The sequence below is a fragment of the Dromiciops gliroides genome, chromosome 1, assembly GCF_019393635.1.
Source record: "Dromiciops gliroides isolate mDroGli1 chromosome 1, mDroGli1.pri, whole genome shotgun sequence".
Classification (NCBI taxonomy): Eukaryota; Metazoa; Chordata; class Mammalia; order Microbiotheria; family Microbiotheriidae; genus Dromiciops; species Dromiciops gliroides.
Window position 1 is genome coordinate 156,918,380 of NC_057861.1, and position 27,567 is coordinate 156,945,946.

A 27,567-nucleotide genomic window follows, 5' to 3' on the forward strand; every position below is an offset into this window, starting at 1 on the left:
AAATTATGTAATTGCTTCACATAACCAAAGTTTGTCTTTGACACCCTCCTTCCCACCACACACAGCCCCATTTAAAAATATTTTGCTGGAATTTTCACGTAATGGGTCTATTTATTTCTCATGCTTTCTCTAAATTTGTTTTGGATAATTCTCTATAGAAAATATCTTAGTAGATAAAGAGTTAACATGGAAACCAAAAAGACTAGGTTCTAGTCCTACTTCTGACATAAAATGTATTTGTTACTGGAAGCAAGTGACTTGATCTCTCAATTTTCTTAGGCAATTCTCTACATCCTATATAAGGGAATAGTCCTACCTGCATAACTAGGAATGCCTAATCTGAGAATTCGTAGTGCCAATGAAATCATAAATCTAGTACTTATCAGCTAAATCAGTTAGGAAAACTCCTAGGGCTATCTGTATTTTAAAGGGAGATTCTTTGAAGTCATTATAATAATGAGCTCATGGAAGATAGAGTCCTCCTTATCCAACTTTTCTTGACTGTTGGTACCAGTTTGTGGAGATGTAAGCCAGGGAGAAAAAATACTTCCCCCTCTCCCCCCAAAATATACAAGCATCTCTACCCAGGGGCCCAGACCACAGTCACCGGCTTTAGGAAGACTTCATACTGTAGGGCACTGTCCAATAAGGAAAGTCTACCACATTTCTCCCTTGCAAGTAAGTTTAGAATAAAGACTTGTCATGAAAACCTATTGATGGTGATTTTATCAATGTGATTATTTCCTATGATAATGATAATCACAACTTCCCAGGACAATAGAAGAAATTCCTTCTGAGTTGTTTGTGTTAAAAAAAAATTATCATCTGGTTGGACAACACTTTGGACCTATCTTTCTTTTGAAATGATGCTAAAAAGAATAGTTTCTTCTGGAGGTTCTACCATATTTACATTTCAATTTGTTCTATAACACGCAGCTTCATACTTTCCCTACCCTTTATAAATAATGCAATACTATGTATGGTGCTTTTAAATCTTTCATGCCCAAGAACCATTAAAATTCATCAGATCATGTACAAATTACTTTCTGAAAATTCTTTTCAAGATCTTGTATTATAGATGGAATCGAAAACAGGAGTGGTTCACTGTGTTCACATAAATGAAGACTATTGATTGACTTTTTCAAGATCTTCAAATTACCATGGAATTATGAAATAATAGAAGTAGAGGGCACCTTTAGAGCCACTTGCTTTTAGACAACTGAGGTATTGTAGTATAATCAAAAGATTTGGATTTGATTTGAATTCAGAGGCACTCAGTTCAAATCTTAGTCCTTTCATTATGTGACTTTGATTAAGTCACTTGACTTTTTGGGGCCTCAATTTCCTCAAGGGATTAGATTGTATGGCATAATAAGTTTCTTCCAGTTCTAAATCTGTAGTCTTATAATTCTAATGCCCTAACATCTTACTTCAAATCCTGGAACTACCACTTATAAATGATGTGACACTAAGTGTATATATACACGCACATACATACATGTTATAGCCATGTATATACATATATGAAATACATTCATACATACATTTATTTATGAAGAAATGAGAAAGATATATGAATATGCATATATAATATATGCATAAGCACTGAATCATATATACAATCACATGAATTATATACACATCTATATATACATATTGCATGTATGTGTATATGTAAGCATATAAGCATATATATGTAAGCATATACCTATAAAGGTAAGTATATATATATATGTAAGGACATGTATACATATTCATATATGAATATATGCTATAGCCATATATGCATACATATATGAAATAAATAGGTATAGGTATACATATAGCTAAGTATATATATTTGATAGAGCAGCTAGGTGGTGCAGATAGAGTGCTAGGCCTGGAGTCAGGAAGACTCATCTTCCTGAATTCAAATCTGACTTCTAATTATGGACCTTGGGCAAGTCATTTAACACCGTTTGCCTCAGTTTCTTCCTCTATAAAATGAGCTGGAGAAAAAATGGCAAATAACTCCAGTATCTTTGCCAAGAAAACCCTAACTGGGGTCACAGAAAGTTGGACACAACTGAAAAACAACTGAACAACAACAAAAATACACATATGGTAAAGGTGTGTGCATATTTATATACTATATACAAAAGTACATATATACTAAATCTGAGATGTCTACATATATGATAATGATATAGACATATACTAAATATCCATACAGACATGCACACTATAGAATTTATTCATGCATAATTGAACCATATATACAGATAAATATGTATACACATATAATATATGAATATATACATACACACTAAATCCAAATATGTATACAAATATGAAATCAAGTTTACAAACAATAGGATAGTGAGACTTTGATTTCTGGGAAAATTCTATTTTTCAATTGAAGTGATGCTATGGAATATCTAGAGACTGAACAAAAGAAACTGTGATTATAAGGAACCAATGTAGCTTAATAAAGAATGAGTAGTACCAGTCTCACCTATATATCCTTTCATTATAGGATAATTAAGTTGATAGATTAGGAGAATTCTTCAGATAGAGCTTACTTATATATTAGCAAACTATTTAAGGAAGTATCTCAATTTTTTATGGAAAAGTTGGAAATACATTAATTAGACAACAATACAATGATATGGAACTGGTTGAATGGCCAAATCCAATGAAAACTTGTTAATAAGTCAGTATGAACTGGGTAGGAGGTGATCAACAAAATGCAAATTATCTTATGAAAAGTGAAAAGGGTGAATGTACCACCAATGAAGATGAAATGAATGCATTTATTAGGAATTATTTTACCTAACTACATGACAGTAAAACTAACAAATGAAACAGATGAATAATTACAAAAATGTAAAATGTCAAGCTTAACAGAAGAGGAAATGGACTACTTAACTAACCTTGTCTTAGAAAAAGAAATTGAACAAACTATAAATGATGTCTCTAAGAAAAACGTCCCAGAACCAGATAGATGCATGAGTGAATTCTACCAAACATTTAAGGAATAATTAATCCTAATACTATAGAAATTATTCGAAAAATAGGTGAAAAAAGAAGTCCTACCAAATTCCTTTTGTGACATATATCTGGTTTTGATATTTAAACCAGGGAAAGAAAACTATAGACAGATTTTCTTAATATCAATGCAAAAATATTAAGTAAAATATTGCCAAAGAGATTCCAGCAACATATCAGAAAGAGCATACATTTTGAACAGTTGTCGACAACAGATCGAACCATTTTGGAGAACAATTTGAAACTATGCCCAAAGACTATAAAACTGTGCATACCCTTTGACCCAGCAATATCAATGCTTGGTTTATATCCCAAATACATCCCCCAGAAGAGAAAATGACCTATTTGTACAAAAATATTTATGGCAGCTCTTTTTGAGGTGGCTAAGAAGTAGAAATCAAAGGAATGTCCATAAATTGGGAGTGGCTAAATAAGCTGTGTTATATGATTGTAATAAAATAGTATTGTGATATAAGAAATGACAAGCAAAATTACTTCAGAGAGGCCTGGAATGACTTATATGAACTGATGCATAGTGAAGTGCACAGTGACAGCAATATTATTTGATGAAGAACTGTGAATGACTTAACTATTCTCAGCAATACACACATCCAAGATAATTCCAGAGAACTAATGAAGCTTATTATCCCCCTCCAAAAAAAAAAAAAAAGAACTAACGTTGCTTGAACACACAGACTGAGGCATGCTATTTTTCACTTTCATTTTTAAATTTGTTTTCTTGTAGAAAAGGACTAATATGGTAATGTTTTACATAATTATACATGTATACCCTATATATGCTTGCCACCTCAGGGAGGGGAGAGGAGAGGGAGGGAGGGAAGGAGGAATAGAATTTGGAACTAAAAACTTTAAATAAAATGCTTATTATAAAAAAGAAAAATGTCAACAATAGCACTAATACAATAAAAAAGAAATTAAAGGAATAAAAATAGGCAACAAGGGGAAAATATCATTTTGTAAATGATATAATATACTTAGGGAACCCTAGAGGATGAACTAAAAATTAGTTGAAATGATTAACAACATTGGCAAAGTGGCAAGATATAAAATATACCCATATAAGTCATCAACATTTCTATATTAAAATAATTGTAAGTTTCTATATTTTTAAAAAGTAACCAAGAAGAATAGATAGAGAAATTCCATCCAAAATAACTACAGACAATATTCAATATGTGGAAGTCTACCTGCTAAGACAAGCCCAGGAACTATAGAAACACTATTACAAAATACGTTTTACACAAATACAGATCTAAACAACTGGGAAAATATTAGTTGCACATGGATATGCCAGTACAGCATAATAAAAATTAAAATTTTACCCAATTAACTTATTTAGTACTGTAGCAATCAAACTATCAAAGAATTATTTGATAGAATTAGAAAAAAATGATGAAATTCATCTTTAAGAACAAAAGGTCCAGAACATAAGGGGAATAAAATAAAGAAATAAATATGTGAAGCAGGGTAGCCTAGCAGTACCAGATTTTAAACTATATTACAAAGTGGTAATACTGGCTAAGAGGTGGTGGATCAGTGAAATAGATTTGATACAAAATACACAGGAGTGAACGACCATAGTAATCTAGTGTTTGATAAAACCAAAAATCCAAACTTTTGTGGTAAGAACTCACCGTTTGACAAAAATGGCTGGAAAATTAGAGAGCAGTTTTTAAGAAATGAGGCATAGACCAATATTTCAAACCATATTCCAAGATAAGGTCAAAATGAATTAATGATGTAGAGAGACAGTAAGGATGATAAATTAGGAGAGCATGGAAAAATGTACCTGTTAGCTCTATGGATAAAGAAAATTTATAACCAAACAAGAGATAAAGAGGATCACGGGAAGTAAAATGGATGATTTTGATTATATGAAATTAAAAAGTTATTTCACAAAAAAAACTAAAGCCATCAAAATTAAAAAGAAAGCAGGAAAGGGGGCAGCTAGGTGGCACAGTGGATAGAGCACTGGCCCTGGATTCAGGAGGAGCTGAGTTCAAATCCGACCTCAGACACTTTAACAATTACTAGCTGTGTGACCTTAGGCAAGTCATTTAACCCCAATTGCCTCACCAAAAAAAAAAAAAAGCAGGAAAGCAAGCTGGGGGAATATAAAAAAGGCCTTGTTTCTTATATATATATGTGTGTATATATATATATATGTGTGTGTGTGTGTATATATATTTATATATATATATTTATATATATATATACACACACATATATATATATATATATCTTACTCGAATTTTAAAAATATGAGCCATTCCTCAATTGATAAATGATTAAAGGATATAAACAAGCAGTTTTCAGACGAAGAAATAAAAGCTATCCATAGTCACATGAAAAAATGCTCTAGGGGCAGCTAGGTGGTGCAGTGGATAGAGCACTGGCCCTGGATTCAGGAGGACCCAGGTTCAAATTTGGCCTCAGACACTTAACACTTACTAGCTGTGTGACCCTAGGCAAGTCACTTAACCCCAATTTCCTCACACACACAAAAATGCTCTAAATCACTGTTAATTAGAAAAATGTAAATTAAAACAACTCTGAGATACCATTTCGTGCTTATCAGATTGACTAATATGACAAAAAAAGAAAGTAACAACTGTTGTAGAAGATGTGGAGAAATGGGTTGCTTACACACTGTAGTATACTAGTCCATCTATTCCAGAGAGGAATTTTGAACTATGCCCAAAGGACTATTCTTCATATCCTTTGAACCCTTTGAATTAGTAATACCATTACTAGTCTGTATCCCAAAACATCAAAACAAAGTGGAAAAGACCTATTTATACAAAAATATTTATAGCAACTCTTGTTTGGTGGCAAAGAATTGGAAATTGAGGGGATGTCCATCAATTAGGGAATGTCTAAACAAGTTGTAGTATATGATTGTGATGCAATATATAGTTTGTGCTATAATGATAAGCAGGATGGTTTCAGAAAAACCTGGAAAGATTAACGTGAATGATATAAAGTGAAGTGAGGAGAACCAGGAGAACACTGCATAGTGTAACAGTAATATTGTAAGGACGTTCAACTTTGAAAGACTTGGCTACTTTGATCAAGACAGTGATCCAAGACAAAACCAAAGTACCCATGCTATTTACCTCCAGAGAAAGAATTGATAAACTCTAAGGGCAGATTAAAGCATACCTTTTTTAAACATATTTTTTCTTATTCTGTGTGATTTTTGCAACATGGCTAATATGAAAATACGTTTTGCATGACTTCATATGTATAATCAACATCATATTGCTTGCCTTGTCAAGGATAGGGCAGCAGCAGGAGGGAGGAAGATAATTTGGAACTCAATTTTAAAAATTAGTGTTAATTCTTATATATCATTGGAAAATATTTAATGAAATACTGAAATAAACAAAACTATATCAAATCATACTTTCAGCTGCAAAAGATGGATCATATATTATGGGAATATTCTAAAGAAAAGAATAAAAATGAAAGCAGTGAAGATGAGTAGAATAGTAATGGCAAAAATGGAAGTAAAACCTTTTTCCAAAAAAAAAAGCTCTTAATTTATCCATTTATTTTAGCAAAAATCATGTATTTTATTTCTTTCATGGAAATCTCATATAGGGATACATTCATTATATGTGCAAATATGGTGATTTAAACTATTGTGATGCTTTTATTTTTACAGAAAATGCATTTTTATATAAAAGTATGTGTAATTAGATTCATTTTAATTCAATGACAAAATGTTTATTATGTGTCTGCTATGTGAAAAGCACTGCAAGATGTGTTCCTTAGAATAAAAAGATCATCCAAGTGACCACTGCAGCTGGAGGGTCAACATCTGAATCTTCTCTCCCAACCACCCACCCCCACCCCCTCCCTGGCCTCAATCATTGTGACATTAAGATAGTGCTGTTCCAATAGGAATGGGCTGTCTCATCTAGCAGCTCTAAAGTGTGTTTCCTTTCTGGAGTTTGTGAGTGGAATAGAAATCACAACAAGCCCTTTAAGTTTGGGATGGACTGTGTAGGACCCTAAGAAAAAGTTAGGTATTCACTGCAATGTAGGAATAATGCCCTTATGGTAATAATGAATTTGGTTTCTTCTGAGAAGAATGTCTGAATGCTTTATTTTGGCTTTCTGTGGCCTTGTTGAATGCTGAGTTCTTTGTGTGTTTTTCTGGCTTCATTTAAGTCTGAGCACAAGCAATACTTCCTCTAGCTAGCAGACCTTTCCTGGCCCCCACATCAATCCAGCTGCTAGCACCATGTCCTCTAAGGTTGCCTTCCTTCTCATTTTTATTTTTTATGTTTTGATTTAGATATGTTGACTCCACCATTAATTAGAATATAAGCTTCCTGCAGACAGGGGTGGTCTTGTTTTTTCTTTGTATCCCAGTGACCTGCTGCATAGCAATCCCTTAATAAAGACTTGTTGATCAATTGATTAATTGTTTAATTCATTCTTTATTTGGAAGATCCTTTGAGTCTTTTTTTTTTTGGTGTCGCAATGAGGGTTAACTGACTTGCACAGGGTCACACAGCTAGTAAATGTCAAGTGTCTGAGGTCACATTTGAACTCAGGTCCTTCTGAATCCAGGGCTGGTGCTCTATCCACTGTTCCTCCTAGCTGCCCTAAGTCTTTTATATCTTCTGAATTTTTCTGCGGGATGTAATAAATTCTACCCTCTACTCAAAATGCATTTTTTAATCTAGAGAGTGGAGGACCCTCCTGAGTCACATATTGAAAACTAGACATGACCTATATATAAGCTACACTTTGATATTTTCTTAGAGTAACTCCAGATGGAGTCAATTAGCCTAAAAGAGAATAACCCTTTAAGTTATTTCCAAAGATGACATGATGTCTGTATGTGCTCAGAATTTGGGGGGAAGAAAGTAAGCTCTGCCATGGGCTACACATAAAGTACATATTTGTTTTCCTCTTGAATAGTTCAATACACATTATAGCAATGATTTTCAGTTACCCCATTGTTTGTTTCATTTTGTAGTCTCTTCCAAGAAGAGTGAATAAACATGAAATATTCTGTGAATATTCATAACACACTAGAGATAATTGCAGATACCTTTCAGAACTAATATTTGTTTATTTATTTATTTTTGCGGGACAATGAGGGTTAAGTGACTTGCCCAGGGTCACACAGCTAGTAAGTGTCAAGTGTCTGAGGCTGGATTTGAATTCAGGTCCTCCTGAATCCATGGACAGTGTTTTATCCACTGCATCACCTAGCTGCCCCCCAGAACTTGTTCTTCATGAATTTGTGGATTCTTTCCTTCTGACTGAAGAATGAGGATTCTTCAGAAGTATCCATACTATATCAGTCATCCTCTGATGAGTCAGTTTGTCAACAAACATTTATTAAGTTCCTATTATTTGACTGGGAATGTGCTAAGTGTTGAGGATTCAAAGGAAAACCAGTCTTCTTATATGCCAATATGTTTGCATATGGCATTAGTGAATACATTAAGCTGCATTTTTTTTTCTGTTGAAACAACTCTCCAAGAACATCTGAGACATTATATGGTTAGAATACTGTTTTGACTTCAGTGATTGAAATTAAAGCCTAAGGTATTAAACCATTAAGGTGTATGCATTTTTCGGAGACTGAATCTCCATTAGAGCTCAGATGAGGAAGAATGAAAAAAAGAAAAAGAATCTTCAGAGAAAATTTCTCCCACTTTGTCATCTGAAGATACTGTTGAGAAGCATTCACAGTATCCAGTTTATGAAATAGAACTTTTCTAAGTACCCTTTTGGCCAGAAATTGTGTTTTCTTACATTTTATAATGTTATTTTATAATGTGTCATGGCTCTGCTTCTCAATTAATTATAAATGATAGTGAGATACATCATATTTCAGAGAACACAAGAAGCAGAATGATCTTTATTCAGGCAAATACACTATTTCAATAAGGAAAAAAAATACTAAATTCCATTTGAAAGCCAAACAATTATTTTAATTTTTTAAATACATCTATACCTGTGAATATAAAATTATGTAATAGGGTCAGAGTGCGGGAAGCAGGAGGGAATGGAAACCTAAATTTGCCTAATATAAATAAGAGAGGTTTGCAGGAAGAAAGGTAAGTAAGGATTGATTTTGATGGGGATTGAAAAAGAATCAAGAGAAAGACAGAGAAGAGCAAAGTATCTCATGACCTACATTGGTAGTTCCAAGTTTCTCGGGAACTGGTTTCCTTTAAGTAATAGTCAGTTAGGTATCAGCAAATGATTTCTTATAGTTCTCTTTTCTCGTCCAGCAGTGGTGCCACCTTCCAGTTCCAGGTATAATTCCTCGGCAATCCAAAGATGACTGGACTATCTTATCCTGGAACAGAATTATTATTAAAGCCATTAACTTTATTATTTTGAACTTTTAATAATATTTTATAATAGTAAGAGTACATGTCCAATATGCAAAAAGAATAGATGTCAAGGAGAACAGTAGAAAATATGGGTTCTAAGTAACTAAATATGAGCTTTCATCTTTAAAGTTTCCCAATGGAGATAATGGGGGTGAAGAAGAAAGTGAGAGCAGTCAGTGACAATGTTTATGCATTGAATTTTTAAAATACCTTTAGACCAAGGACTGTTGTTGAGCTACAATTCCCCATTTACTATAATTTTCCAACTCTGATTATATAAACAAAATGGGTATAAAGTATTTGGGAAGTTGTCTGTAGACAATTCCCTCAACCAAAATGAATTATTCTAGCTTAAGTTTGCTAGCACCTTTAACATGACGAGGTGAGGACAAAAAAAAATCAGAGTGTCTATTGATAATCAATTTGTAAGAACGTATTAAGTACTTATTCATTAATCAATTAAACATTGTGCTAGTGCTAAGAACTATGGATATAAATATAAGTAATCTTTATTAAAAGGTACAAGTACAAGTACAAAAAGTCCCCCCCGCCAAAAAAAATAATCACTATTCCTAAGGACTTTACATTCTAATACAGGAGAGCAATGTATTTATAAGCACATGTAACATGAATACATATAAAATGAATAAATACAAATACATTAAAAGTAACAAAATACAAGGTAGTTTGGGAGGAGATTATGAAGAGTTAGGAGCATCCAGGACAGCTTCATGATTGAGGTAAATCTTTTTGTGTGTGTGTGTGTGTGTGTGTGTGTGTGTGTGTGTGTGTGTGTGTGTGTGTGGTACATAGTGGGTGCTCAATAAATATTAATTGAATTGATTTGAGTTTAAGCTGTCGTAAGAATGGGGTGCATTCCAGGCATAGGGAACCAACAGTGCAAATACATGGATATTGCAGATGGTATGCGATGTATGAAGAAATGAGAAGGCCAGTTTGGATGGATAGCAGAGTATTGGAGGGATAAGTGAAGTTAAATGAGGTCAATGCAAGTTAAGTTGGGTACATATTGTAAAGGGCTTTAAAAATTAAAAAAGAGGAGTTTATACTTTATTCTAAGGTCCATAGAGGTACATGGACATTGACCAGGAGGGTCACAAGGGCAAATCTGGACTTCAGGAAAATTACTTTCACAGTAGAGTGCAGGATGGACTAGAAGGGGAAGAGATAAGACAGAAGAGAGCAGTTACTAGGCTGGTAAAGGTTGACATTAAAAATGGGAGGAAGGGATGGGGGGGAGCCAATATGGCAGAAGAAAGGCTGTGACTCTTCCAGCTCCAGAAAACCTGTCTACATACCTCCAAAAATAATGTTATAAGACACTCATGGAGCAGCATAACCCACATAAAAACAGAGTGAGACTCTTTTCCAGCCAAAGATGGCTTAATTAGGTGACTAGGATCACCTGATATTCAGGCTGAGAGAGCAGCACACAGAGCAGGAACAGCCTCGAGGAGGCAGCGCCTCCAACTAAAGCCTCAAAACCATCTCTGCTGGAAGTTGGGGTAGGGAGCCCACATTCTGAACCAGCAAGCAAAGCTGAAGGACAGCCACCCTGTCAGGGAGGGGCGCAGGAACACCCAACTTCTGACCATAGAGAATCAGATTTCAATCAGACTTCTGTTTCCCAGTCAAAGAGAAAGTGGATCTTGGTTACACACAGGCCAGGCAAACTGAGAAAAAGCCCAATCATGCCCTGAGCCAAGCTGTAGCTCAGAACAGTGTGTCCTGGAAGCAACACTACACTTTAAGGAGTTAAAAGCCAAGAAATAGAGGATCAAGATGAGTAAGCAGTAAAAAAGCAGACCATTGAAAGCTGCTTTGGGTATAAGCTAGATCAAAATACATTCTAAGAAGAAGATATTAACAAAGTTAAAGCTCCTGCATCCAAAGGTTCCCAAAAAATATGAATTGGTGTCAGGCCTTGGAAGCGCTCAAAAGGTACTTTGAAGAGAAAGTAGGAGAGTTAGAAGGAAGATTTAGAAAGGTGGAAGAAAGAATGGAAAGAGAAATGAAAGCGATACAGAAAACTCATGAGAAAAAAGTCAACAGCTTGAAAAGTCAAATGGAAAAGGAGATTAAAAAGCTCTCTGAAGAAAATAATTGCCTAAGAATTAGGATTGAACAAATGGAAGCTAGTGACTTTATGAGAAACCATGATACAGTAAATCAAATCTAAATGCATAAAAAAATAGAGGGCAATATGAAATATCTCCTTGGAAAAACATCTGACCTGGAAAATAGATCCAGGAGAGATAATTCAAAAATCACTGGACTACCTGAAAATCATGCCCAAAATAAGAGCTTATCTTCCAAAATATTGTCAGGGAAAATTACCCTGATATTCTAGAGGCAGAAGGTAAAATAGAAAGTGAAAGAATTCACCTATCACTTCCAGAAAGAGATCCCAAAAGGAAAACTTCCAGAAATATTATAGCCAGATTCCAGAGATCCCAGGTCAAGGAGAAAATATTGCAAAAGCAGATATAAAGAAGGAATTCAAACACTGTGGAGCCACAGTCAGGATAACACAAGATCCAGCAGTATTTACATTAAAGGACTAGAGGGAATGGAACATGATATTACAGAGGGAAAAGGAACTGGGACTAAAACCTAAAATCACTTACCCAGCAAAACTGAATATAATCTTTCAGGGGAAAAATTGGACTTCAATGAAAAAGAGGATTTTCAGGCACCTGTGGTGAAAGACCCGAACTAAATAGAAAATTTGACTTTCATATACAAGACCCTAGAGAAGCATAAAAAGGTAAGCAGGAAAAAGATTCATGAGGGACTGTAACGATTGGAATGATGCCACCTGCTGGAGACTTACTGTAGAAAAGCTCCGCCATGAGGTTAAGGTCTTTGAGGGCAAGACCATGAGTCTTTTCTTTGGCATCAGGAAGTGACGTTTGCTTGTGGGAGGAAGAAGGGGGAGCCTGGCGCTCTGACTCGCTCTTTCGTGTGGACTCTGGCAGAGAGCAGAGCTAGGAATGCTTGCTCCCTTTAATAGATGGATGAATATAGGCCTTTCTCTCTCTCTTTACCAAATTCTTATTCTCCTTAATAAATGCTTAAAAGCCTAACTCTTGCTAAAGCTTATAATTTATTGGCGACCACTCATTAGATATTTTAGACAGACTAGCTAGAATTTTAGCCTTAACAGGGACATTAAAAGGATAAACTGTTTACAATCATACAGGAGAAAATAATACTTCCAACTCATAAGAACTTTCTCCGTATTAGGGCAGCTTAAAGGAATGTACTTAGACAGAGGACACAGGTGTGAATTGAATATGAAGGGATGCTATATGTAAAGCTTTTACGCTTATTTTTTTGTAGGGCAGGCAGGGTAGAGTGGCCTGTGTTTGGGGCCAGATTTGGACTCCGGGCCTCATGGGTCAAGGGCTAGAGCTTTGTCCACTGTGTCACCTAGCTGATCCATTATGACATCTTCAAAATAAAGTTAAGAGGTAAGAGGAATGCCCTGGAAGAAAGGGAAAGGGAGAGGTGGAAGGGTGTAAAGTAACTCAAATAAAAGAAACAAGAAAAATCTTATAGGGTGGAGGGGAAAATGGGGAATGAGCGGGGGAGTGAGTGAGTCTTACTTTCATCAGAATTGGCTCAAACTGGGAATAACATAAACACTCAAATGGGTATAGTAATATATCTTGCCCTGATGAAAAGTGGGAGGGAAAGAGGATAAGGGAGAAGGGGTGAAGGAAAGGAGGGCAGATTGGGGGAGGGGGCAGTAAAAAGCAAAACACTTTTGAGGAGGGATAGGGTGAAAGAAGATAGAAAATGGAGTAAATATCAAGGGGAGGGAATAGGATGGAGGGTAATACTGTTAGCAATAGTAACTGTGAAAGAAATGATGAGCAGGATGATATTAGAAGGATGTATGAAAAATGCAAACCATCAACAGAGGAAGAACTGAAGGTATTTGAATACAGATTGAAGTATAATTTTATCTGTTAGTTTCTCTTGCTAAAGTTATTCTATCTATTTTCTTTCACAACTTGAGTAATGTGAAGATGCTTGGCATAATTGCACATGAATGACATATTGAATTGTTTGATTCCATAGGGAGGATTGAGGAGGGAGGGAGGAAGAAAATTTTAGAACACAAAGTTTAAAAAAAATCAATGTGAAGAAATGATGATCAGGTGGATTTCAGAGAAACCCGGAAGGACTTACATGAATTGATGCTGAGATGAGCAGAACTAGGAGAACATTGTACACAGTATCAACAAAATTGTGTGTTGATCAACTGTGATAGACTTGATTCTTTTCTTTAAGACAATGGTCCAAGATAGTTTCAAAGGAATCATGAGGGAAAATGCTCTCCACATCCAGAAAAAAAAGAAATGTGGAATCTATATGCAGATTGCACCATACTATTTCTACTTTTTTGTTTTCTGTTTATGAAGTTTTTCCCTTTTGCTCTGATTCTTTTTTCACAGAATGACTAATATAGAAATATGTTTAATGTGATTGTACATATATAACCTATATCAGATTGCTTGCTGTCTTGGGAAGGGGGAGGGAGGTGAGGGAGGGAAAAAAGACTTGAAACTAGAAATCTTATAGAAACAACTGTTGAAAACTATCTCCACATGTAACTAGAAAATAATAAAATACTATTAAAAACTATAGAAAACAAACCAATATCAATATTAAAAAATAAAACTCAGAAGAAATTAGAAAAAATGATAGTGACAGAGAGCTTTATGCCAGGATAATTAAACCAGTAATAGATTTAAAACCATAAGCAATCTTGGAGGTCATTTAGTCCAATCCCATAATTTTTACAGATGAAGAAGTAAAAACAAAGCTAAAACAGGTTGTGTCTTGCCTAATGTCACATGAATATCAGGGCTCAGATTCTGAACTACTGTCTTTTGCTTCAATATTCAGAGTTATTCCCACCCTACCCTTTGAGGGTAAGAAGCAGCCACCAACTTGCCCATGTAGTCTATTACACAACATTTCACTTTTGCTTATATAATACCATGGAATTGTTCCCTAGTTTAGTAAGTATTTTTCTCTCCCTTCTCCCTCCAAAAAAAAATTATAAGTTCCCTAATGTTGAAGACTGTCCCTTCTATCATCTCTTTTTTATCCTTCTGCTCTCATCCCTATACCCTTAGTATAGAGCAGATGTATGAAAATGCCTGTCAAATGAAGAGCCTGTGATAAATAATGCATTGAGCTTGTCTGAGGAAATACTGGAGGGAAATTTTCTCATGATAAGTGCTTCAGAATAGCAAGGAGGCTGCTAAGAGTAGAAGGGAATATTTCTATGAGTCAATTCATTTACCAGAGCTAGGAGGAAAGAATTAGTTTGAAGACTAAGGAAATATTAAGGAATTAACTTTTGAGAGATATGATTGTAAAACAATGGAAGAAGGGACACATTATCTTATAACTCCTGAATAAAATATGGTTACCTACTTGCATAATCAAATAAATGTGTAGTCTCTTTTAAGTTGATCTTTCCAAGGATGTGAATGACAGTCTATGGATGCCTACACATCCTGATTAGCTCCAATCTATGCCTTCCCATAGGTTCACCTCAGAGGAATCCATCCAGTGTGCAAAATGTCTGCTTTATTTTTTCTCCATATTTCAAAGATACAAATGGAGTTGCTTATCAATTATTCTTTACTCTTACCATATGAATAGTACATCATATTTTCCACTTTCATATGTCTTTGCTGAATCCTCTATACTACTTTTCCTTGTTTGTAATGTGTTATAGCTTCTCCACAGGCCTCTCATTGCCTTTTGGCAATTTCAGTTCTTTAGAGTCTGTCCTGTTTCATGACTCATAGTAAAACAACAAGTGGTCAAATACTCCCTGGAATTCTTAGGGCCTAGATAAGCTAGGAGCTATGTTTCAGGCAAAGTCTAATAAATATGACAAATAGTGAGTATACAAACAAGCAAAAAAAAAACTTTTAAAAGAAACTGAAGCAATTAGAGACTTAGGTTCAAAAAACATCCTTAATTTCCTTCAAAGGCCATCTCACATGGTTTCTCCCAAGCAAAGACATTCCCCATCCTATCAGTTCTCAGTGCTTCCCCCTTCTCAAATTATATTATACTTTTCTGTTCAGATGTTATATCTTCCTGGTAGAATATAGTCACCTTGAGTGAAGGGAAGGTTGAGAGGATCTTAGATTTAAAGCTGGAAAACACTTCAGAGGTTATCTGGTCAAAGCATTCACTTTACAAATAGGTAAGCTGAAACTCATGGACATTAAGTGACTTTGCCCAAGGTCATGTAAGTAGTAAATGTCAGAGGTCACATTTGAACCCAGAACTTCCAACTCTTTCCATTCCTAGCACATAGTGCACTGCTTTTAATAAGTATCTGTTGACTTGTGTGAGCAAAAAATTAATAAGATTATTCAAATAGTTCAAGACAAAAAGGAACTTTCACATCAATTCTTATGCATATTTCGGGAGAAAGTGATTTTATGGCTGAATTGTCAGATAATTCTTCAGTTTACCACTTGACTCTATAGATAAAAACAATGCCCATATGTGATTAATATGGAATACTTTTGTTCAACCTATTGAAAAAAGTAATGATCTGAATGCTATGATCAAAAGGGGAGCATCTTAGATTTGGTGTTACTTACCATTATAATAATTTTCACTTCTAGATAACATATTCTATTTTATTCTGGGAGACTAGCCTGAGGCACCTGATTAATTAATATAGTAACTTGATACACAGAGATCCAAGCATAACAAGTGAAAATTAGTTTAGTGGCCTCCTGTTAATCTTTGTGGGTTCAGGAGATAGGAATAGAATGATTAAAGGATAGGAAAATAGGATTTATGAGGGAAGCTAAAGAATTGGTGAGATTTATCCTGGAGAAGAAAAGGTTGGGGGGAATTTTTAGTTTCAGAGTCCTTGACCATAAGGGGATATTGTACAGATAATATATTTCAAAGCATCAAATAATGTTATGGATGCCTAGTTAAAAGAAGTGTCAACCATGTAAACAAGATAGAACAAGAGCTGTGGATTATATTTTCCATTTTATTCTTATTAATTTGTCTGAATAATTATTTCAGAATGTGAATCTCTAAGATAGGGATAACTAGTAATGGTTGCCTTGGAAATTCCAAAAACACTTCCCTGTTCTTTTAAATTGATGTTTCTCCTCCCCACTTTTTCAATAGCAATATGGTGATGCCAATTAATCCTACTGTTTATGGCACTAAAAATGTTGGCATAAGAATATATAATTGCCCAGGTCCCAGACCCTTTTCAAGGACAAAGGGTAGTTTTTATGAGTTCTAATTAATCAAGTAATTATTTAGCACTGTGGGAATCACAAAGTTGGACTTTCAACCCTTGTTTATCAGGCAGGCATACATTTGATCTAGTTTTAGTGGGCAGGCAAAACCACCAAATATTCAGAATAAGGAAGGAATTCTGCTGAGAGGAACATTATGAGAAGACTTCAAGAAAAAGATTGTGATACCACAATTTTATCTTCATTTAAGCTAGGAACTAAATGGATTGCAAGAAGGAATAGAGAGTAACAGAAACCACCATGACCTCCTTGATTTTTTTTTAAAGTAAAGTCCCAGGGGCAACTAAGTGGCACAGTGGATAAAGTACAGGTCCTGGATTCAAGAGGATCTGAATTCAAATCTGACCTCACACACTTGACACTTACTAGCTGTGTGACCCTGGGCAAGTCACTTAACCTTAATTGCCCCACAATAAAAGTCCCCCCCCCACCTTTGCCCCTTATGGTTGCACCCTATTTTGATACAACTTACATTTACTTAGCACCTAGCAAGTGCTAAATCTTTGGGATACAAAATCAAAAATGAAACTTACCTTATATCATGGAGCTGATATTTTAGAGAAGAGGGGTGGGTAGGTTTAATTCATACCCAGATAAGTAAATGCAGAATATATTTAAATAAATACAAAATAATCAGAGAAAGCCAAGCATACCAGCAACTGGAGGAATCAAAAAATCCCTTTTGTAGCTGGTAGAAGTTCAGCTGAAAGATTGACAATTTCATCACCAATATTCGTCATACTCATCTACATCACGACCTATGTGTTTGTTGTGCATGTTCATAAAATAATAATTCACATGTGAGTACAATTTTAAGGTTCACACCTTAAGCCACAACCTATTCTTGTTGGTTTATACTACACCACAAGTAATTGCCTCACAAAACCCCTACAAATTAGGTCACATGAGTATTAGCAACTCTGTTACAGAAAACAAAACTAAGGCTCAAAGAGATTGTGACATGGCTAAGGTCACAAAACTGCTAAATCAGAGGCAGGGTTCTCCTTGTTCATCTTGTCCTGTGCTTTCCTTCTTCCCTCCATCCCCCTTTCCAGGATCAACCCCTAATTTTTCCAACATTACTTTTCCAACTTTATCTCTAATCTTTGACTCTTAAGAGCTTTCCAATTTCCCAGTGTCATCTCTATCATGAAGCCTTGCTTGATTTCTTTACCAGATTGTCTTCTGCTAGAAGTAATCTATGCCTCTCTAGATTTCTCCTAGTATTTTGTATCTGTCCTATGAACTGACCAAACTTGGTAGTAAAATTAAATGTGTTTCTATCAATTGTTCCCTGCTAAAATTGTGGGTTCCCTAAGGGATGTCTCCCTCACAATATAAAAATAAATGTCTTTGTATATATTTGCTAAATCAAACTGATGTTTGTCCTACATGGAAAACAAAAACTGTTCTGAGGACTAATCACTCACACTGAGCATGTTCAGTAGGTAATTCAGATTTGCGTTACAACAAGCAGCTGAGGCTAACAATGAGTTTCAGGAACCCAGCTGAGACATATAAAGTTTTCCCTTGTAGGTTTTCCAAGCCTGAACACATACTCCCACAAGATACCTAGTCTACCACAATAGAATGATCACATAGCCTTCTTTCTTGTCTGTTTTTTTTTTTGACTGATCAGCCATGGTTTTTTTATTAGTCAATATCATGTGCTTTAAAATTTACCAAGTGCAATTCCTTGACTACAACTACAACATTTCCATCTCTGTGATTATGCGCTCATTGTCCTTTATGCCTATCCTTCATCCCAACCTCTGACTTCCCCGGTTTCCTTCAAGATTCAGCTTAAATCCCACCTTCTACAAAAGGCCCTTTCTATTCCCATTCCCTAATGTCAGCATCGACATAGCCCTTTTATACATTGTATCGAACTAGAATTTTACATAAACTACTGGGAGAGCACAGGAATATATTGCAGCTAACTCAATAAGAAGGTTGAATGATAGCTGGAAAGTACTTGGTGCTTGAAGACATTCCAGAATTATTTGGTGACAATAGTCATACTCTGCGTTAAAATACTTCTAAGTCAGTTGTTCAAAACAAAACAACAATAACAAAAACAAGCCACAGTTACTTAGTTCCTGAGGCAAGAGAAAAGCATTCTTCTGAGCTATAAGCACTGTTTGAATGTGGAAATTGTTTCTATCCCTGTGGTACAGTAGTGTTGTTATTTCTCTTGAGGGGAATGTTTTTCATACACAACCATGATTGTCAGTAGATCATGCTCCCACCCTTTCCTATCTTTCATAACATTTTAAAGTCTATATAGACTACCATGATGCAGGGGAGAGAGTAGGGGAGGGAGGGAAACAATTGGGCTAAAGAGTCAATACAGTTTGACAAGCTCTTACCTCATGGAGACTCAGACTTCAAGTCAAAGAATCGAGGTCTTTAAATCATTGCAATAATCACATGTCATCTGACTCAAGAGTACTTAGTCTCCCTAAGTTGTTCGATGCAAGGAAAATGAAATGTATCATCCCCAATTTCTGACTGCCCTTTTCACTTTCTCCTCTTCTGGCAATCATAGAGAGTTGTGATCCCTAATTTGCCTTATATGACATGACTATGCCATACATTACACAGTTGAAATAGAAATGAATAATGGTTACTGAAATAATGGCTATTGCCTTGGACATGACGATGGTATTTTCTCTTCCCTTCATTGGTCCTGAGAGAATATGGTTGTGAACACCTAGAATTAAGTCCCATCCACCTTCCCCTTTGCCCCCATCTCATTTTCTTCCCAGCAATCTAATGATATTAGTAGCTATTTTTTCAAACTGACAGCAGTTTCCAGGAAAAACCTTTGTGATGGTGAGGAAAGCACTACATTCAGAAGTGCTTCTCTTCCCTCTACCATAGAATTTTCCTTAGAAATAAATAAATTGCCTTGTCTCTTCATTTACCTCTACCATCACTCCCTCTAACTTTGCAACTCATTTTAAAATAAATAAAAATGGAAAATGAAGGCTATGCTGTCTTCTTTTGCATGTCACTTGCAAGATACTGCTAGACTAAATGGGGAATAAAAGTTATGGTTAATTTCAGTAAAATTCCTCCTTTAGTATGATAATTACATCACTTATTTAATTTTCCTTATTTTTTTCTTTCTAATATGAAGTCATCACTAATTTAATTGTTTTTTTGCCAAAATGGCAAGGATACTCAGTTAATCCTACATATTTTATTACACAAAATATAGTACCTTAAACTTTTTCCATTCCTTATGTCGTTGTCGTGTTATGTATTCATTTTTGACATCCTCCTGCATGAAAATAAAACCATAATGATTAGTTAAATCAATTATTTAAGATGTTCTGTGGCCAAATTTCAACTTGGTTTTATAACCCCTTCAAGATTTATGACCAGATTTGTATCATATACTCCTACACCTTGCATATTCTTTTTTTTTTTTGGCTGGGGAAATGGGGGTTAAGTGACTTGCCCAGGGTCACACAGCTAGTAAGTGTCAAGTGTCTGAGGCCGGATTTGAACTCAGGTACACTCCTGAATCCAGGGCCAGTGCTTTGTCCACTGCGCCACCTAGCTGTCCCTGTATATTCTTTTAAAGGAGTGAAATCAATAGTAGTAAATATTATTTTCTGGCTTTCTCAAATATGGTAATATTCTTTCTTTAAATATTGATAATAATGTCTCTCAGGAAATAGTTGGTAAATGTATCAACTGCAACAAACATCTCAACAACTTGTTCAAAATTATGTAAAGGTTACTGAGGAAGAACTTTGGTGCTTGAGTAGTCTTGTGTGAAAGTGCTTTAGAAGCAATACTTTCTGTGGTGTGTATCAGTTCTAAGTCATCAAACATTTAAGTACTTACTTTGTACCAGTTAAAAGAAAGGCAACTGAGCAGCAGCCTGAGGGAATGGAAGCCTATATTTGTGTGTCAGCTATCATATGGTGAACTAAAAGGAGGCATCAAGATAGAAGAGGAATGAATGCTAGGAGACTCCGAGAAAGCACAATATGAATAGATGTTAGTGTGGAATGACTGAAGGCAAGTAAACAATAGCAGCCAGAAGGTCATCCCAAAGAAGAATGGGCTGCGTGGACATCTGGAGAGTCCCCTGATCCCTGTAGGTCTTCAAGAACATTCTGGATGACCACTTATCAGGTATTTTGCAATAGGAATTGCTTTCATAAATGAGTTGCACTCTGTGGCCACCAAAGTATTTTCCAATCCATAGATTCTGTAAACCAAGAGTTTGGTTCTTGTGGCTAATAGGAAGATTTATTTGAACAAAGGTATCAGGCAGCTAAGTGGAAGAGTTGATGTAGTGTTGGGTTTGGAGTCAGGAGTCCTGAGTTCAAATCCAGCCTCAGATACTCACTATCTGCGTGACCTTAGACATATGATTTCACATCTGTTTTCCTCATCTATACAACAGGAATAATAATAGCATCCAGCTCCCAGGGTTGTTGTGAGGATCAAATGAGATAATATTTGTCAAGCTCTTAGCACAACGTAGTAAGAGCTATATAAATATAAGTTATTATAATGAAGAAAAAGAGGTAGAACATGGAGGAATGATAGGTTCTGGCAAAAACTCATTTTTATATAAGAAACTGGTAGGTTTTCACTCTTATAAGAAATGGAAAAGACAAGCTAGTGCTCCATCAGTCTTTGTAGGCATACTTTCCCTTAAAATAAGAATAGGCTTCTATAAGGACTTATCTTGTGTACAGCTGATAACTCCTGCAAATTAGTGTGGAAGTTACTTCAAAGAATATCTCATTTGAGATGCTCATTTTACAGATGAAAAAATGGTAGCCCAGGTTAAATAGCTAGCCTATAGACTCAGAACTAGTAAATATCTGGGGTGGGATTTGAACCTACTTTTTCCTGATTCTAAATCCAGGAAATAACTTCAACTTTAAGTGGCCACCAGAACTAAATCAGCAACACTTCAGTCTTGAAATCTGTAGCATACAATCTTTTTTTTTTCTTTTTCTGAAGAATGGCACCTTCTTTCTATATATTGCTGTATGCATATTACATTTAAATTTATGTGAGTACGTTCATATTTTATATCCAACACAGACCTATATTATGCATATAGTATCACCACTACCAGTAACAACGGTGATAATAATTTGTCCCAAAGATATTTAGAGATTATGTGTAAAAAGATTCTGAAGTCATCTAAAAACAAACCAAATTTACTTAAATTTCAAAATGAATGTGTCACTCAATTTAACTGGACAAGTATTTATAAAGCAACATGCTTTATAAACAAATCAGGAAAGGCCATGCTTTGGAGGTAGCACTTGATATGAACCACAGAGGGAGCTGGTATTATAAAATGAGGCAAGGGAGCATTAAGCATTGCAAAAGCAGGGATGTGGAAGATGGAATGTTTTGTGTGAGGAGCGTCAAGTAGGCCAGAGTATATGCAGATGAGTAATGTGAAATCAGTTCAGAAAGATAGTTTGTAGCAAACTTGTAAAGAGCTTTATGCACCAAACAAAGAAGTTTGTGTTTTATCCTAGAGGCAACAAACAGAAAGCCACTGAAATTTCTGAGTAAAGAACAGGGTGGGAAGGGAATAAATATTTATTAAGTGCTTACTAGGTTCTAGGTACTGTGCTAAACACTTTGTAAATATTATCTCATTTGGTTCCCATAGCAACCCTAGAAGGTAGGTGCTATTATATTTTATATCCTAGTTTTACAGTTGAGGAAACTGAGGCTGACAGAGGTTGTGTCTTGCCCAGGATCATACAGATAGTAAGTTTCTGAGGCTGGATTTGAACATGGGTCTTCCTGGCTCCAGTTCTAGCACTCCATCCACTGCCTTAGGGGAGTGGCATCATCAGAACTGGCCTTTAGGAATATCAGTTTGGCAAGTGAGTGTGTAAAATGGATTGTGGAGAACAAAGGCTAGAGGGAAGGAGTCTATCACAAAAGTCAAGTGAGAGATGATGAAGAACTGAAAAAAAGCAATAGCAATATGAATGGAAAAAAAGAGACAGATGTGGGTGATGTTCTAGAAACAGAATTGACAACTAATTTTTACAGAGATGATAAAGAAGAGGGAAGAGTTAAAAATGATTCAGATTTCAAACCTCACTGGTGATGTGTTTCTCTCAAGAACCTAATAGAGGGGGCAGCTAGATGGCACAGTGGATAGAGCACTGGCCCTGGATTCAGGAGTACCTGAGTTCAGATTGGGCCTCAGACACTTAACACTTACTAGCTGTGTGACCCTGGGTAAGTCACTTAACCCCCATAGCCCTGAAAAAAAAACAAAAACAAAAACAAAAAAGAACCTAATAGAGCATCTTGGACTACAACAGAGTAGGGGTGGAGGGATCAGAAAGCATTATTTTATTTTGAGAGGGAGAAAGCCAGTTGGTCAGGACTCTCCTGATCAATTTATCACCCACCCCAACTCTGGTGATGAAATCACAAAGGTAAAGGTCAAAGTATTCATCTGTTAAAGGAAACACAAAAACATGTCTATACTCTGTTACCACTTTACATATTGTGAAATTTTCCCTGATGAAATTGGAGGTCAGCTTGCCATTGGCTAACCAAAGATTATCCACGCCTCTGGTAACCTTTAAAAAGCTAGCTATGAGAAGACACCTCTCCCTATTATTTTGCTCAAGATGAAGGGGAAGGAGAATCTATGAGTATGGAATATAATGTATAATGTCAGATAACTTTTGTAGACATTGATTAGTTTTGCTCATTTTATTTCCTCTTCCTCTTTTCAAAAATTCTATTACATCTTTTTCTTTCTATTCTTTAAAAAAAAAGTTTATGTTAGTGATGGCTCTTGGAGAGAGGGAAAATAAAGGGGATATCTCAATGTAAAAACAAAGATATATAAATATATGTGCACACACAGATATATGCATGCATATATGTGTTTATGTATGTATGTATATGTGTATATATATACATGTATTTATTTATATATGATATTTATGCCAGCTTACCAGCTTTGGAGACAATTTAAGCAGGAAATAGTTTCAAAATGTGGCTCCTGGCAACCTAGAGAAAAACCATCTATGGAAGGTTCAGAAGAGGAGATCATTCCTTGCCCTTCCCATTTTGCCTTTAATAGAAGACAGCCTAAGAAAAGCGGGGGGGGGGGGGGGATCATTCTCCTACTCTGTTTCACCCCAATCAGCCATGACATCTTTCAATGGAGCTATTTATTTCACAAGAGATGTCTCAAATTTAATATGTCCAAAACAGAACTTATCTTTTCCCCAGACCTTGTCCCAAGCTTCCTCATTTCTTTTAAAGGCACTGCCATCTTCCAGTCTCCTAGATTCATAACCCTGGAATAATTCATAACCTCAACTCCTCACTCTTCCTCACCCTAGATAGTCAATCAGTTACATACACTTGAAGCAGCTAGGTATTGAGTGCTAGATCTGGAATCAGGATAGATATGAGTTAAAATCTGGCCTCCGGGGCAGCTAAATGGCACGGTAGATAGGAGGACCTGAGTTCAAATCAGTCTTCAGACACTTAACACTTACTAGCTGTGTGACCCTGGGAAAGTCACTTAACCCCAATTGCCTCACCAAAAAAAAAAAATGGCCTCAGACACTTACTTGCTGTGTGACTCTGGGCAAGTCACTTAACATCTGTATACCTCAGTTTCCCCATCTATAGAAAGTAATTACAGCACCTATCTCACAGGTTGTTGTGAGGATCAAATGAGATATTTGTAAAGTACTTAGTGTAATATCTGACATATGTCTATGTATTCATACATATGTATATGTGTGAATGCATATACACATATATGTATTGTATCTATACTATATCTTATTCTTTTTTCTCCCTTCTCCCCTCAATTGACAAAACTTTCTGTTTCTACAAATACAGTATATTTTGTATCTGATCCATTCTCTCCAATCACATAGCTACCTCCTTAGCTCAGGACCTCATCACTCCTCACCTAGATTATTGCAACAGCTTCCTAATTGGTCTCCATCCCTCAGGCTTCTCACCAATCTAGTTCATGCTACATACTCCAAAACCTCTCCTTAATGTCTTTCCAGTCCCATTGGACATCATCCTGCTCTGGTACTCTTTGATCCAGCTAAACTGACTTTTTATCTGTTCCTTACAACAGTGGCTGATCCCCCTCATTAGCACACCTTCTTATGTCCACCTTACAGACACCTTTCTCTTCCTTTAAGATGCATCTCAAGCGCCATCATCTGCATAAAGCCTTTCTTGACCCTCTCACTTGTGAGTTCACTCCCTTCCAAACTACCTTGTATTCAACAACTTTGTATATATTTGTATCTGTTCATTATGCACACACATATGTGTATATAGGTATATGCACATATGTGTACATATATGTATACATTAACACACATATATACATGTATACACACACACATATATATATATCATTAAAAGGTAAGAGCCTCAAAGTAAGAATTCTTTCATTTTTTTTAACACATATTATTTCATTTGATGCTCATAACAACCTTCAGAGGTAGGTGCTAAGGTTATCCTCATTTCACAAATGAGGAAACTGAGGCTGAGAATAGCTAAGTGACTTGCCTGGAGTTTCACTAGTAAGTATCTAAGGTAAGATTCAAACTCATGGTTTTCTGATTCCAACTTCAGTTGTGGCAGTGTTTGTCATGTAGCTGTGGTGGATAGAATTCTGCAGTTGGAGAATTGAGCTCAAAATCTTCCTCAGACTCTTACTAGCTAAGTGACCTTGGACAAGTCACTAACCCCTTCTGGGCCTTTTGCCATCTCTAAAATGAGGGGGTTATAATTAAAGACTTCAGAGGTCTATGATCCTATGGCTCTGTCAGGCTATGCATGCTGCTGCCACCTAGATCATGGACATTGACATACATTTAATATTCTAACAATACCTAATGTTATCTTTTTTGGATGATTTGGTAGGTACTTCCAGGAATCTTAATATGGTTTAAGATCATCCCTTTTTCATTGCATTATAAATTACTGGAAATATCAATAACTGACATTTACTTAATGGTAGAAGGTGTGCAAAATGTTTTACAGATATTATCTTATTATTTCTTTACAACAACCTATAACATAAGTACTGTGGATATAATTATCTCTATTGTACTAAAAACTGAATGTAGGAGAGGGTAAGCCTCTCCAGCTAAAGATGATCTGAAATAGGCTTTGTACCACAACTGGCCTGACCTCAAGTCAACAGCTCTATCCACTTCACATATTTGTAGAGTGCTTCAGAAATTACCCACTACATTCCTTTCAAAAATCCTGTGACAAAGGTCACATTACCATTTCATAGATAAAGAAACTGAAGTTCATAAATATTTAAGAGATTTGCCCAAGGTCATAGAGTAAGTGTCTTGAAAATCCAGGAGATAGTGTTGAGTGGGAAAAGTACTTGACTTATAGTCAGAGGACCTGGATATAAATCTTGCTTCTGATCCTTCTTACAGCCTTTGTGACCATTAGAAAAACCTTCCTACGCCTTGGTTTCCTCAACTGTAAAATGAGACAGTAGGACCAAGATCCATGACCTTGTGAAAAGCCTTCTGACTCCAAGATAAGCATTTCTAGCTCACCAAACTTCCAATAATTAATTAATTAATCAATAGACAATTATTAAGGTCCTAGCATGCGCAAGGTGCTGGGGATACAAGAAGGCAAAAGGTACTCCCCACTGTCAAGGAGTTTACAATCTAATGAGGGAGAGAATATGCAATAGAGAGAAAGAGAGGGAGGAAGGGAGGGAGAGAGAGAGAGAGATGGGGGGAGGGAGGGAGAGAGAGAGAGAGAAAGAGAGGGAGGGAGGGAAAAAATAGGAAGTAGAGAATCTGGCAGAACATCAGCTAATCCCAACAGATTTATCATATCAAATTTGTGTGCTATTTGAATAGCCATCCCTTTGGAAAAAAAATCTTTAATAATATAAGTTCTCCATAGTCCTAAGGATTATTTGTTGTGACTGTGGCTTTCCTTCCCAAACTCAAATGTGATTTGTACATTATTATTTCCCACCAAGATGAGCCTTGGGTAACTTCAGGTTGGAAAATAACTAATGACCCCATTCTTTTTCTGGCAGCCAAAAGTGAGGCATCTTTCAGTGAAAACAAAAACAGATGTTCAAAGCTAGCAGATGTCCCTTTTGAAACAGTAAACATATGCAGGGTGTGGAATTTCTCGATCTTCCCACATGTGTAAGAGAAATGCTGACCAGACAGTGCAGGGTTTCCTAATTGCATCATTGCATTTTGCAAAGGGTAGAATTTTGTCCAAAAAATGAGAGATGACCAATTAAGCTTTTAAAGTCTTAATCAGTTAGATGATCTATTTTTATACACTCTATGATAGAAACACAATGTTCAAGTAAATACAATATTTGTAAAAGATGCAGGTGTGAGATTCCAGAGGGACCTGAAATAAGGGTTTAAAAAGTTCATGGATTATGGGAATTAAGCCTATATATGCCAACTGGAACTACTAGGGAACTTGATACCCATTATTCTCTAAAGCCTTTCCAAGTTTTACATGTGCATACTCTAAACTGCTACTGAGCCTACACAACTATTAGCAACTTTAGTACTGATATGTGTAGCCATTTATACCTTACATTTATATTTACGTTTGTATACTTCTTATATACCCTTCTATGTAATAGTGTTAGGCATTTATGAAGATCTATTCACTCAATCAGGTCTTTTCTTCAGTACTCTGATGAATTTGTGATTTTCATCCACGTGGGTAATCCCACAGATTATGTAGGTTATGGTACAACAATGCCC

General features: G+C 35.8%; 1 protein-coding gene across 1 annotated transcript in view; it reads right to left on the reverse strand.

The window, feature by feature from the left end:
- Nucleotides 1-9,265: 9,265 nt before the first annotated feature.
- The window catches only part of CNBD1 (cyclic nucleotide binding domain containing 1), a 597,705-nt gene continuing 579,403 nt past the window's right edge, over nt 9,266-27,567 (reverse strand). Inside the window, 3 exon segments of the mRNA XM_043992600.1 lie at nt 9,266-9,379; nt 10,843-10,992; nt 19,998-20,057. Of these exon segments, the coding sequence (XP_043848535.1) occupies nt 9,266-9,379; nt 10,843-10,992; nt 19,998-20,057 (324 nt within the window).